Raw genomic sequence first — 13,454 nt, 5'->3', positions numbered from 1 at the left:
ATATATATATATATATAAAGAGGACCTTCTTACTTTAAGAATTTGAGGATTTCTACTATTTGACATTAGTAGATGAATTCATTCAACGATCTTAACCGTTGATCCTCTAGATTCATATATAAGAAACATGTCTAAAAAATTTCAACTAATTCCATAATCATTTGATCATTCAAATTGACGTAAACAATTGTAGGCCGTTAGATTAAATTAAAACGAATATTGTGCTAATCAAATAGTTAAACGTTTTTTATTTGGGCTAATTTTTTGTAGGATTCATATGTGGGTAAGTAACTAGGTAATGAGTGGCTTTGATTGTCAAAATACATGCTAGAACTAAAAACATCCTCGCTTTAAAAGTTTAAGGAGGTCCTATACACACACACACACATCCTCACACCAGAGGCATCCCCAATGACTTTCTCTTTCCAGCAAGTCCGCCGAATACCAGTTTACAGCCGAGATCGATCTTGTCTGAAGTTTTGGGTGATGGTTGCTGCCCAGACCTCTAAATCGATCTCCATGGCCTTTATCTTCATCGGGGATGCCTCTGGTCCCCGATCACTTTCTCTTCCCGGCGAGATCGATTTGAAGGTCTGGGCAGCAACCTCCACTTAAAACTTCACATACGATCGATCTCGTCGGAAAACTAGAATTCGGCGGACGCATCGGGGAGAGAAAGTGATCGGGGACGCCTCTGGTGTCCACTCAGGTGGAGGCGCGCCGTCGTCGGCGTCGGACGGTGGAGAACGGAGGGACGTTCATACTTTAAGGGCGTGTGGACGTCCGCCTCTGATCCGGACTGTATATATATATTTTCAACTCCCCTACATGCATGCAAGCATGCCGACCAGATTCTAATTATATTATTGGCTCGAACCACCATGTAAGTGGCATATCCGCATATAGCTAGTAGTCTGGAACCACATAATAATTACTCATAGAGCATCTCCAACAATATGAGTTATTTTTTAGCTAAATTTGCTATAGTTGTAAAATTTAGTTATTGATATAGCAATTGTGCTCCAGCAGTAATAGTTATTTGTGATTTATTTGATAAGTTTTGATCAATCATGAACTAATTAACACATGGACAAAATGAGGAAAGAGAACATAGCTTTTGCTTTAGTAATCCATGACTGAATTGCTAAATTTAGCAACCCATCTTAGCAATATTTAAATTTAACTTTTCCACAACTATTCTGCTAGCTAGAGTTGATTTTTTGCTACAAAAATACATATATATAGCTAAATTCGAGTTTAACTACTCTTGTTAATTAGAGATGCTTGTCAATATCCAAGTAATGATTGATCCCAATTCCCAAGTACGTTAACCCGCATGCAGGTAGCTCCAGCTATGAGCCTTTCTTTGAATCTGTGGTGGCTGGTGAGTTGGATAATGTAAACAAGTGTTTTGCAGCACTACATGATGATCCCAATGTACTAAGATTCAGAGTTCCCGAGGTCGGATACACGGCACTTCATTGTGCAGCATTGAAGGGGCATTTGGAGATTGTGAGAAAGTTCGTTCTATTGATGACACCAGAAGATATGGAAATAAGAGACATCAATGGTTACACAGCTCTTCAATTAGCAGTAGACATTGGACATGTAAATATTGTGAAAGAGTTGTTGCTGAAGATGAGGCCAGAAGGTTTGGGGAAAAAAAACACAAAGGGTGCTACAGCTCTTCACACAGCTGCCAAACTTGGGAATGTGGAAATTGTGAAAGAGTTGGTTAAAAAAATGCAAAAACAAGATCTGGAGATTAAAAATCAATCAGGTTTTACAGCTTTAGGTTATGCCCTAATGGCACGCAACGAGGGCGAAGACAAATGCACTGAAGCAGAGATGATCAAAATGGCTGAATATATGGTTGAAAAGAACCAGGAAATACTAACAATGGTCCTTCCGCCCAACAATTTAATTCCAGTTGTAGAGGTTTGTAACGAGTTTAAATGGGATGTGGTTCGTTATCTATGTTCTGTTACTCCACTCGAGGCTTTAATGCCTCCAAAGAACGCATCACAGGGTGCTACCCTTATTTGCTGTTGTTTAGAACAGCAGAAGTTTGGTAAGCACGTATGCATCAGTTTTTGAAATTTAACCCCTAATTCTATAATTATTCAATTGCTGCATGTAATAATCCGTTCTCTCTACTTTAGATATTGCGAGGGATTTACTTGCACGTTGCCCAAGCTTGGCCACTGTTGCAGATTTACGTGGAGATGGAGATGATTCTCCTATCTTGGTATTGTCTCGTATGCGTCCTGTATTCTTGAGGGAATTCGAAATGCAACTCAGATTTTGGCAAAAATGGATCTATAAAAGTAAGTACCATATACAATACTTTTTTTTCTTTTTTTTTTCTTTTTTCGGAGAGGAAACTGACTATGTATAAAAAGGAACCATAGATTACCATAAGTCTGCTTCTAAGAATTAATAGAATATAATGAAAAATAGTTTGTGTTTCTACGCTCTTTTTTGATAGGTATAAGAAAACCGGCTGTTTCTAAAGACCTTCCTGATCTTTCTCAAACTGTTCCTACAAATGTTTCAAACTCACAAGATGATCAAGGCAGTCATGAGGATCCCATTATTTCACGTAAGTTGAATTTTCTCTTATTAGCTAGCTTAATCTCTTATATAAACAAATTAGTCAAAAAAGAAAAAGACAAACGATGCTCAGATTTAGTGAACATGTAAAAACAGAATTTGTCCTCGTTAAAAAGTATATAAATTCAAATACATATCTGTCTGATTCTAACCTTGATAGCTGTATTTTTCTTTGATAGCTGTAAGCATACAACCTCAGGCTGATTCTAACCTTGATGAAGTTTCAATAAACGTTTCAAACATAGAAGTTAATCAAGGCAATCAGAAGCTTGTCCTTAGCTCAGGTAAGTTGCATGTGCTCTGTTGATGCTTAAGATTGGTTATCCATGGTCAATAAAGGGCCACGATCCGTATGTACTTCATTGGTTGGTTTAAGATTAAACTCAGACATATAGTTCACAATAACAAGGAAATTCTTACATCAAATGAGCAGTCAATTAATATCTTCGATCTACGGTTTTTCTTCTTATTATAGTTATAAGCTTACTGTCACTTCCGGCTGATTCTGAAGTTAATCAAGCTAGTCATGCGCATCTCAGCCCAGGTACATCTCTACATCTCTAATTAACTTCAGTTCCTTATTCAAAGAAAAAAAAAAAACGATTTACATATGTCAAGAAGACTACTGTTTATCTGTTGAATTCGAAATTTCACAATACAACTTGTTAATGGTCTCCTTGAACTCCAGGTCCAGGGTATGCTATTGTGCTTAAACTTTCTGTTTTACTTATTTATTGAAATTTTGGTTATAAGTTATTTAAAACCGTAGCTAATACCAACATATCTGAAAATGATATGCAGTAATGTTATTCAGCGGACTTGTGAACGGTATTCTTGAACTTTCGGGTATGGTACTGGTATATATTGCTTTTCTTTTAATTTTGAGGAGTGTTTTAGTCTAGTACTCTCACAGCAAAATATGAATGCTTGAAGTAACGAGACATAAAAAATTAGAGTGCAAAAATCAACCCGTTTATTTTTCATTAATGTTGTGGTTAATAATTATCAGTTATTTCGAATCTACCTACGTAGCTGATAATGGTTCTTAATTTTCTGATATTTTAGGAATCAATCTTATACATAAAACGAAGTCTATCCATGATCAAATCGTTGAATGTATACGGTATATGGGTAAAGCGACAAGTACTGAGCAACTTGACCTTGCCATGGTGAAAAATTCAATCTTTGAAGCTGTAAAACAAGGAGACGTGGACTTTGTTACTCACATGTGTAATGAAAATCGCCAGCTTGTTGATGTGTACGATGAAGAAGGGAGGACCATATTTCATATGGCCATTGAATGTCGTCAAGAAGAAATTTTTAATCTCATATTTGGGCTGAGCGATCAACTGAGAAAAGAGTTTGGCCGTAATTTTACATTCTCAAAAAATAGTATGCTACACAGTGCAGGAAATTTACCTCCACCTTCATTATTTAATCATATTCACGGTGCAACTTTACAAATACAACGAGAACTGCAATGGTTTCAGGTCAGAATTCTTCTCTATTATAATTTTACTTATATCCCTATCTATCAAAATATTTTCTTTAGAAACTAACAACAATGAGATGGTGTTCAGATCACTGTAATTTTAAAACAATGAATCTTTTAGTGGTATGGGATTTTAATCTTCTTCATATTGAAATACAGGAGGTGGAGAAGGTTGTACCTCCAGGAATGCACGAGTGTCGAAATACATCAGAAAAATCAACAGCTCGTGAACTATTTCATAGAAATCACCAGAAATTGACGGAGGAAGCAGAAAAATCAATGAAAGGAACAGCAGCTTCTTGCACAGTTGTAGGCTCTCTCATTATCACCATGATGTTTGCGGCAGCATTTACAGTTCCTGGTGGAACCGATAGCGCCACAGGCTTTCCCGTATTCGTGGACAAAAGTTTTTTCATGGTTTATATAATTGCAGACACTGTGTCACTCGTTATGTCCACCACTTCTGTCTTGATATTTCTGGGAGTTCTCACGTCACGTTATGCAGAAGATGATTTTCTTAATAATTTGCCCACAAAGATGATGATAGGCCTCTTCACTCTCTTTGTCTCCATTGTCACCATGATGATGACATTTTATTGTGGCCTTGTGCTGATGCTTCGTGGAGAACACTCATGGATCGTTACTCCGAGCGTTGTGGTTGCCAGTGTTCCAGTCATTTCGTTTGCTTGCATGCTCTTTCCCCTCCTTGTTCAGACTTTCAAATCTACATATGGACGAGGAATATTCGGAAGGAAAGTCGAGTGCCAGAGATGGTCGCAGAGCACTAAAGTGTGAAGCGCAGCTATTCATGACTTACAGGTACTAAGCTGTAAGATTTCAGGAATAAAGTGATGTCTCAGATACTGGCCGGCATACGTACTGCAGCCATGTTATCGGATACTCTCACAACTTTGAGATTCCTAGCTTGCGATCCCTGTACAGTTTTCTGTTTGATTCAAGCCCACGCTTCGAATCAGTTTTAAGCCATGCCAGTGAATCAGTGATTGATGGCGATAGACACCACTCACCAGTAGGTTGTCATACTTGTGTCCTCGATCTAATGATCATCCTTTGTGCTGGATTTCGTCTTTGTCTATAAAACTGCGATATTTTTTTTGTTGTAATGTCCTTTTCGGTGGTATTTGAAAACCCTCGAGGTTGGCGGGAGGACATGGTTCGGTATTGGATGAATGAAGGCTTGTGTGTCTCAGTGTCTCTGGAGTCTGGACTCAGTGGACTGCTAAATTAGACCTTATATCCATATTTAAGCTAATCAAGCCTATATAAAAAATAGGTGAAAAAAAAATTCCCCTCACTATGTATCATCGAAAGACTCACTTCCATCTTTAATGAAATTATTTCATTTGATAAAAAAATAAAAAATAAAAAATAAAAAATAAAAAATAAAAAAACGTATAGATCCGTCCATGTTTGACATTGGTGAAAATAAAAATTTGACATAGGTTAAATAAAAATTTGACATCGGCTGTGTAGCCCATGTTTCCCACTATTAGATCCGTCCTTGCCTAGAGTTCGCTACATATATAGGTGCTTGGCTGGTCCAAATATTTCACGTCGAAATCAAATAGACAAATATGTTACTATGGCAATCAACCTCTATATAAGTTAAATCTCCAGACAACGAGTACTAAACTCACTCGCCCCATTGAGAGAGGACTCTAGACTTAGAGCAAGTCCACCCTCTGAGTCATCGTTGGGAAGGCTTGGGTCATGTGTGAGACCTGGGTCGCCACGTGGTAGTGATCTTAGGATGCATTTTTCACCCACGATTTTAGTTTGGGGATCGTCACGTGGCAGTGACTGTTTAATAAATTTTCTATTTGGTATTTTATATGTTTGGTTTATTTTTGAGTTTTTCCTGAAATGTCGAGTCTTCGATTTAAGGCTCTTGTGTGGTGGTACGCGTCGACACGAGGTCACCGACGTATTCGGATTATTTTTCGGTACGTCGAACTATTTTCTGTGTTTTCTCAAAGTTTCGATAAAACAAAATTATTTTTCAGAAATTAGAAATTCGTGATTAATTCTCAACCGTTTGATCTCTTCATTTTAAATATGGGTCGTTCACTCTCTCTATAAAAACTCAACTCAGATCAACTGACCTAAATCAGGTCAACTCTTTCTTCTTCGAAGACGACCGAGCTGTGTTGCTCTCCGACCTCCCAAGACGACGCAATTGATTCCGGCCACCCCACGGCGCCTGACTTGGCCAAAACCTTCCTTTTTCTTCTATATCCTAAACCCCCATCATCAATTTCACATGCATTCACCGTGGTGATCGAATCGACTCCGTGAAGCTTTTGCTTTTGCTTTTCCTGCTAGCTAGGATTTGGGTTTCCGGTAGCCAAATCGTGTTAGAGGTATGGTTGTGATCACCTTTTCCTTTTCTATCTTCTTTACCCTTAATTTCACTAATTGCTTCTATTCTTTAAAAACATCATTTTCTCTGCGTTTCTGGGATTCGTCAGTGATCTTCCACCGACGGCACCGTCCAAGCTTCCCGACATGCGTTTGTGGCACGAGTCTCGCTCTCTCTGATTCGGTTGTGACAGAGACGCGTGAGAGCAACACGTTGAGGCATGGGCGTCACAGTGCCACAATGTGGCCGATGTCATCTGGTGGGGTGCAGACGAGTTGATGTGGCTCGGAAGGCCCAGGTCGTCAAAATCCTTTGCCTGGGTGATGGGTCTGACTAAGGTGATGACCCAGGCTAGGAAGCACGGAAGCTTGCCTTCCATCACGTTTCGCGCTTCCGAAGCGGAAGCGCGATTTCGAAAAAAAGGTGTTTTGGAAGCGTCATGGAAGTGCGCTTTTCCAAAGTTGGAAGCGCCACTAAGGTAAAAGGAAGCATGGGTAAATTAGTCATTTTGATTAAAACCTAAATTGATACCTAAATAACCCACTTTGCCTCTAACTTCAAAGTCTCATTTTGCATAGCCAACATCTCGTTCTGCATATCCTCTTAGGCCAAAATCTCCCATAGTCGCACTTTAACCTTCCTTCCTTCAATCCGCCTCTCCATCTCGACCTCTCCACCAAGTTGACTCCATTTATAGGTTTGTGTTTCTCTTCTCTTTAATTCTTCTTCGAGTTCATGTATTGCAGATTTGTGTAAGGTAATTTAATCGAACAAATAGATAGATAAAGTAAAAGGTTTATGTTTCATGTATTGTAGATTTGCAGTAGTAAGAATGGTTGGGTTGTGGGCATGCTAGAACTCTAGAAGGCTAGCTAAATAGGCAAAAGAGCAACTAAAAGCAAAGTGAAGGTACGGGACCTTACCCATGCTTTGATCTCACATTTTCCTTTTTGGTTGATCAAATTATACATTGCTAGCTTAAGCTCAAGGTCTGTTGATCAAATTATTGATGTTTTTTTTTTCTTTAGGAATATGAGTTAGGCACCTAGTAGTATTGGTTCTGGTTCTGCTGCAAGTGTTAATGCCGGGTCACTTCCGTTTGAACCCGGTGTTGTGGATGACAAAGCTCCTTTGTGGATTTATACAAATAAGATTGAAAAGATTCTCGGGGGAGGATCTTGGAGGTTTGAATGTAAGTTTTGCAACACCACATATGTTGGAGCTCATAATAGAGTTGTTTCACATTTGTTGAAGGATGGTGGAAAAGGTGTCAAAGCTTGCTCGAAGGTCACTCCTCAACAACTAGCTAATATGAGCAAGTTACTGAATGATTGCAAAGAAAGAGTCAAAAATACAGCCCCAAAATCAGTTCCATTGCCTTCATCATCGAGGAATGCAACAACTTCTTCACTTGATTATGATATGAGTTTTACATAGTAATCCAACATCAAGTGAAGTGGCCCCAAAGAAGAGGAAGGGAATGGGTACGGCTTTGGAAAAAGCATTTCAAAATAATTCTAGGGAGCAATGTGATGGTGAGATAGCTAGAATGTTTTACACAAGTGGCTTGTCTTTCAACCTTGCAAGAAATCCTCATTACCGTAGGTCGTATGTGCGTGCTTCCAACATTCCAGGATATGTTCCACCCGATTACAATGCATTGAGGACTACACTTCTTCAAAAAGAAAGGAAGAACATTGAACTTCATTTACAGCTGAAAAAGGACTCATGGAAAGCTAAAGGGGTGAGTATATGTAGTGACGGTTGGTCTGATCCGTAAAGGAGACCCATCATTAACTTGATTGCTGCAAATACGAATGGTCTGATGATGTTGAGGGCAGTAAATAGTCAAGGTGAAGTGAAAAGTGGTGAGATGATTGCCGAGTTGATTATAGAATGCATAAAAGAGGTTGGTTATAAAAATGTGGTTCAAGTAATCACCGACAATGCTTCTAATTGTGTGAAGGCTGGTGCACTTATTTCAGCCAAGTATCCTACTATCTTCTGGACACCATGTGTAGTACATACCTTGAACCTTGTTGTGAAGAATATATGTGCACCTTCGCTGCATACAAGAAACAATGATGATGTGTATGATGCTTGTAAATGGATAGGGTCTCTTGCGGATGATGTTTCAGTCGTCAAGAATTTCATAATGAACCATGGGATGAGGTTGGTGATGTTTATTGAGCACCGCGACCTTAAGCTCCTTATAGTTGCTTCAACCAGGTTTGCCTCCACACTTGTGATGTTCAAAAGATTTAAGAAAATAAAATCTGGTTTGCAACAAATGGTAATCAGTAATAAATGGGATGATTACAAAGAAGATAATATGAGAAGGGCCGCAGTGAAACAGAAGATATTGGATGAGATGTTTTAGGATGAGCTTGATTATGTTTTATCTTTCACTGAGCCCATATATAGTATGATTAGACGTTCAGATACCGATAAGCCGTCTCTTCATTTAGTGTATGAATAGTGGGAAGATATGATTCAGAATGTGAAGAAAAGAAGCAACTACATGAGGATTCAAGTTTTTGGAATGCTGTGCATAAGGTATTGATGTCTCTCGTTGGAGCAAGAGCACACCTCTGCATTGTATAGCGCATTTATTAAATCCCAAGTAAGTTTTCCTATGTGAATTGATTATAGTTTTCCCATGTGAATGTTGTAAGCTAATTTTACTAGACATGTGAATATGTTAAGCATTGAGTTGATATGTGGATTGAAATCATTAGTAATATGGAATGTCTAGTGATATGTGAATAATGTTCATCAATTTCATATTACACATATTGTTACTGGACATGTGAATTCATTAGTAATATATATGGAGTTGATAACTTATATTTGAGTATTGAAAGCAAATGAATATTTACAGAAAATATAACTTTTCAATATGGTATGGATTATCAATTATTTTGTCATGTTATTTATTTAGGTATTACAGTCCGGAATGGCTTGCAGAAGATAGTACCTGAAAAGCTCCTCATCAATATATTGATATTACTAGAGAAAGAAAAAATTGCATTTTGATGTATTATGATGATGCAGATCAGCGAAGAGACGTTAACGTGGAGTACTCTAATTTTTCCTTGTGTATGGATGATTTTTGTAATGTTGATGCAATGCATGATAGGTCCCTCTTACACCCTTTGAAATGGTGGGCAGTTCATGGAGTTTCAGCACCAAGGCTTCAAGCCTTAGCATTTCAAGTTGCTTGGGCAACCATCTTCATCTTATGTTACGAAAGGAATTGGAGTACTTATAAGTTCATACATTCCGCAACAAGAAACAAGATTACTCCACAAAGAGCGAAAGATTTGGTATTTGTACATACCAATCTTCGCCTTTTATCTAGAAGTAGCGATTCTTACAAACAAGGTTTGACTCAAATGTGGGATGTTGGAGGTGATCAATTGATTCATTAGATGAAACTAATCTTGGGAGGCTCGAGTTTGAGGATCTTTCTCTTGATGAACCATCGTTGGAGGTTGTTTTGTTTGATCATGTTCATGAGAATGAGGATGATGTCCTTGTTGATTAAGTGGACTAGTGTTTATTTTTATTTGAGTTATTTGATTATAGAACAATAACTTTGAATTTGCTATGAATTTGGCAATGACTTTGAATTTGCTATTTATTTATTTTTGTATAATCAAATACATATATATATATATATATATATATTATTTTATTCAGATGCTTCCAAAACGCTTCGCTTCCAACAAATTTTGAAAAAAAACGCTTCCACGTTTCTGCTTCCGATTCCATGCAACATAGGACCCAGGTATAACCCAGATGAAAGAAATTTCATGGGTGGAGGGAGATTTTTTCTGGCTGAGTCTTCGTTTGACATGACGAAGGCCTGGGTCTTGCTTTTGGGGTTGAGGTGGACTTGCTCTTAGAGAGAGATGCATATATAAGATGGTGGCCTCTTAAAGCATACATATTGATAGATTGTATGCTGATTTTTTTTTTTTGTATCGGGTAAACAAATAGTCTTTCATGAGTCAAACTCACAACCTCTCAGGCTCTCACTTATTAAAGAGAGACTATGCCGCTAAATCAAATGGTACTAAACTTTGTATGTTGATATTTGATTAGTTTTTTTGTGCTCACTTGATTTAATTAGTTTTATTCAAAATGAAATGCAGGAGGTCGAGAGTATTGTTGCGGTGCCACTGCATAACTCCCGAAAATCCGAAATAGAGATAGTTTAACAGCTCGTGAACTATTTCATTAGAATCATGAGAAACTGATGGTGGAGGCAGAAATATCAATGAAAGCGCTAGCATCTTCTTGTACAGTTGTAGGTGCTCTGATTGTTACCATAATGTTTGCCGCATCATTCACAATTCCTGGCGGAAACGATGACACCACAGGCTTTCCGATTTTAATAGATGAAAACCTTTTTTTTGTGTTTCTAGCTTCAGATACTATATCCCTCGTTTCTTCAACTACTTCAGTCATTATATTTTTAGGATTCCTCAGGTCACGTTATTCAGAAGAGGATTACCTCAAAAACTTGCCTACAAAGATGATGATAGGTCTTTTCTCCCTTTATATCGCCATTGCCACCATGATGATCGCATTTTCTTGTGGTCTGATCATTATGCTTCATAAAAAATATCCATGGATTGCTATTCCAGGCATTAATTCTAGTTGCTTGTATCCCAGTGGCCACATATTTGTGTGGATGCTGTTTCCCCTCCTTGTTCAGACTTTCATTTCTACTTATGGACCTGGAATATTCAACAAGAAAGTCAAGCGGTGGTATTGAATTCTGGTGCTAATCGTGGTGTGTAACTGTGTATCTCTGGATTTTCTCTGTTTAGAAATTGGTATTGAACAACAGACTGGAACAAATTATTGTAACTATGTATATATTCAGCATTTCAGCTTAAGCTGTCTAATGTCTATATAATTTTGTGGCAACATATCTGGCTCAATTTTGAACTGCTTGATAGTTTGAGTTTGTGGAAATCGGCTAGTTTCACCGGAAAATTGTTGTTGCACTATTGATTCTTTGTACCATGCATGCATGTGGTTATCGGATCAAATTGAAAAAGAATCAATACAATGAAATTAGTGGCTAATATGGCGATTAAACACTCCAGGACCCATAATGCAGACAAAACAAGGATTAACGATTAAAAATGTTCAACTAAAAATTCGTCAATAACATACTGTGTGTCAGTGTGTCTGTGTCTAAAGAAACGATTTGAAATTGATCTGTAATCCTTCTGCAGTGGATAGTTGAAACTGGCAAACAAGTATAGTGCAATTTCAAGCTGCTTCTGGTTTGATCAGATCGATACTATAAATGTACGTTCCTTGCAATCCAAGCTTACTTTCTTCTGTGCTTTGGTAAGTAGATATATCTTTTGCTGGATTTGGTGCTTGCTAAATTGAAGAGAGTTTTCTGTAGGATTGATCTAGATACATGTGATTATTATTGTAAAGCTCGATCCCAAGGAGTGATATCAGAGAAGAATAGAGTAGTGCATTGGTTCTAAACAGTTGAGTGGGTGGCCGTATGGTTTTGAAAGCAAAAAAAAAAAAAAAAAAAAAAAGGAAATGCATATTGTAGATAGTCCAAAGTAATGTTGTCGGCTAGATATGTTTTTCCATTTCTAGCTTTCAAGATTTGAATAAACCCTTTGGAGAACATAACAGCTGGACACGGTTGGCTTTTGGTACTACTCAGTTTCATGAGTTGTTTCAACCTTTTCTATAGAAGAAAGCAAACGTGTACAACATGACAGACTCACAATGGCTGTTCATCACTACCCAAATATAGGAACTAGCAAAAGGCCAGAGCTTGTGGTCGTATAATTGATCCCCTTCCATATGTTAATCTTAGCTGTTTTGTTTGTTCATGTGTTTAAAGGAGACTCTCATATTGGTCTCTCTGCTTCAAACTTGGCTATTCTATATATATGCTTTGCCAGACGAACTGAAGCAATCGTCGGCAATTCAAATTGCAGGCAAGCATCTCAAACTCAAAGTATGGGGGATAAAGATGAAGCGTTTCGGCTTGGTCCTCCAGGATCCAACTCAATTTTATGGATATATATAACAGTATTGATACAATTCCTACTTTCCTAGAATCCTAGGAATGGTCTGCTGTTGATTTTGCTGTTTCGTAACAGCTGGACATTTTGAAGTGCTTGCAGTATATATCATCAAATTCCATTATGTACGTGTTTTAGTGCCTTTCTTCAGATAGCATACACTTGTCTTTTTTCTCAATAGAAATTTCCTTGAACTTTCATGTTAATAATAGACTGTTTATGTCAGACAATATTGGATTAGTTCAGTGAATTGATAACATATCAATCACGGCATCTGGATATGGAGATGCATTGTTTTTTTTTTTTTTTCTTTTGCCAATTCTAGGTAACGCTTTGTTGATAAAGGTCAAAACTGATTAATTGATTGGTGATATTTTTGATTTTTCTGAAAAAAAGTCGGTGTGACCGTTCTTAAGCTTTGATTAATAAAACTATAAAATATAAGAAGGGACATAGAGTCTAAACCCCAAATTATAATAAATAACGTATTCTAACTTACGTATTATTAACTACCTTTTTTTTTTTGTAAAACGGTGACATAATAAAAAGTTGATTGTAAAAATGTGTAATTTAGTCTAAAGAATTTTAACGGTAAACACTACATATTTGTTCCTCTTATATATATCATTAGAGAAATTAACGACCATTAATTTGTGGCTGCCAAACTCAATAAGTTTTCTCAAATTAGTACGGAAAATTTCAAAATCAATGTCTGGAAAAATGAATTTCATCAGTATCTACCACCTGAGCCTGAGCCTCCTCCCTATATTAAATTCGGAAAGAAAAAAGCAAGAGTTGAGAGAAATAATTGTGTTTAAAATGAAGATCTGGTTTTCTTTTACATATTTTTTTTCTTTTACAAAAAAGTTGAGAGTAATTTTTTTTTCTTCTA

The 13,454-nt window shown here is 37.3% G+C and overlaps 1 protein-coding gene across 1 annotated transcript in view; it reads left to right on the top strand.

The window, feature by feature from the left end:
- Window positions 1-4,900, top strand: part of LOC101304778 — a 6,046-nt gene extending 1,146 nt beyond the window's left edge. The window contains exons 3-9 of the mRNA XM_004301304.1: window positions 1,343-2,071; window positions 2,163-2,327; window positions 2,489-2,602; window positions 2,793-2,897; window positions 3,089-3,157; window positions 3,679-4,103; window positions 4,265-4,900. Coding sequence (XP_004301352.1) covers window positions 1,343-2,071; window positions 2,163-2,327; window positions 2,489-2,602; window positions 2,793-2,897; window positions 3,089-3,157; window positions 3,679-4,103; window positions 4,265-4,900 — 2,243 coding nt within the window. The remainder of the gene's footprint in view (window positions 1-1,342; window positions 2,072-2,162; window positions 2,328-2,488; window positions 2,603-2,792; window positions 2,898-3,088; window positions 3,158-3,678; window positions 4,104-4,264) is intronic.
- The last annotated feature ends 8,554 nt before the right edge of the window (window positions 4,901-13,454 follow it).

The sequence above is a fragment of the Fragaria vesca genome, linkage group LG5 (genome assembly GCF_000184155.1).
Source record: "Fragaria vesca subsp. vesca linkage group LG5, FraVesHawaii_1.0, whole genome shotgun sequence".
NCBI classification, from domain to species: Eukaryota; Viridiplantae; Streptophyta; class Magnoliopsida; order Rosales; family Rosaceae; genus Fragaria; species Fragaria vesca.
Note: the sequence above shows the minus strand (reverse complement) of the source record. Positions and strands in the feature narration are given on the sequence as shown.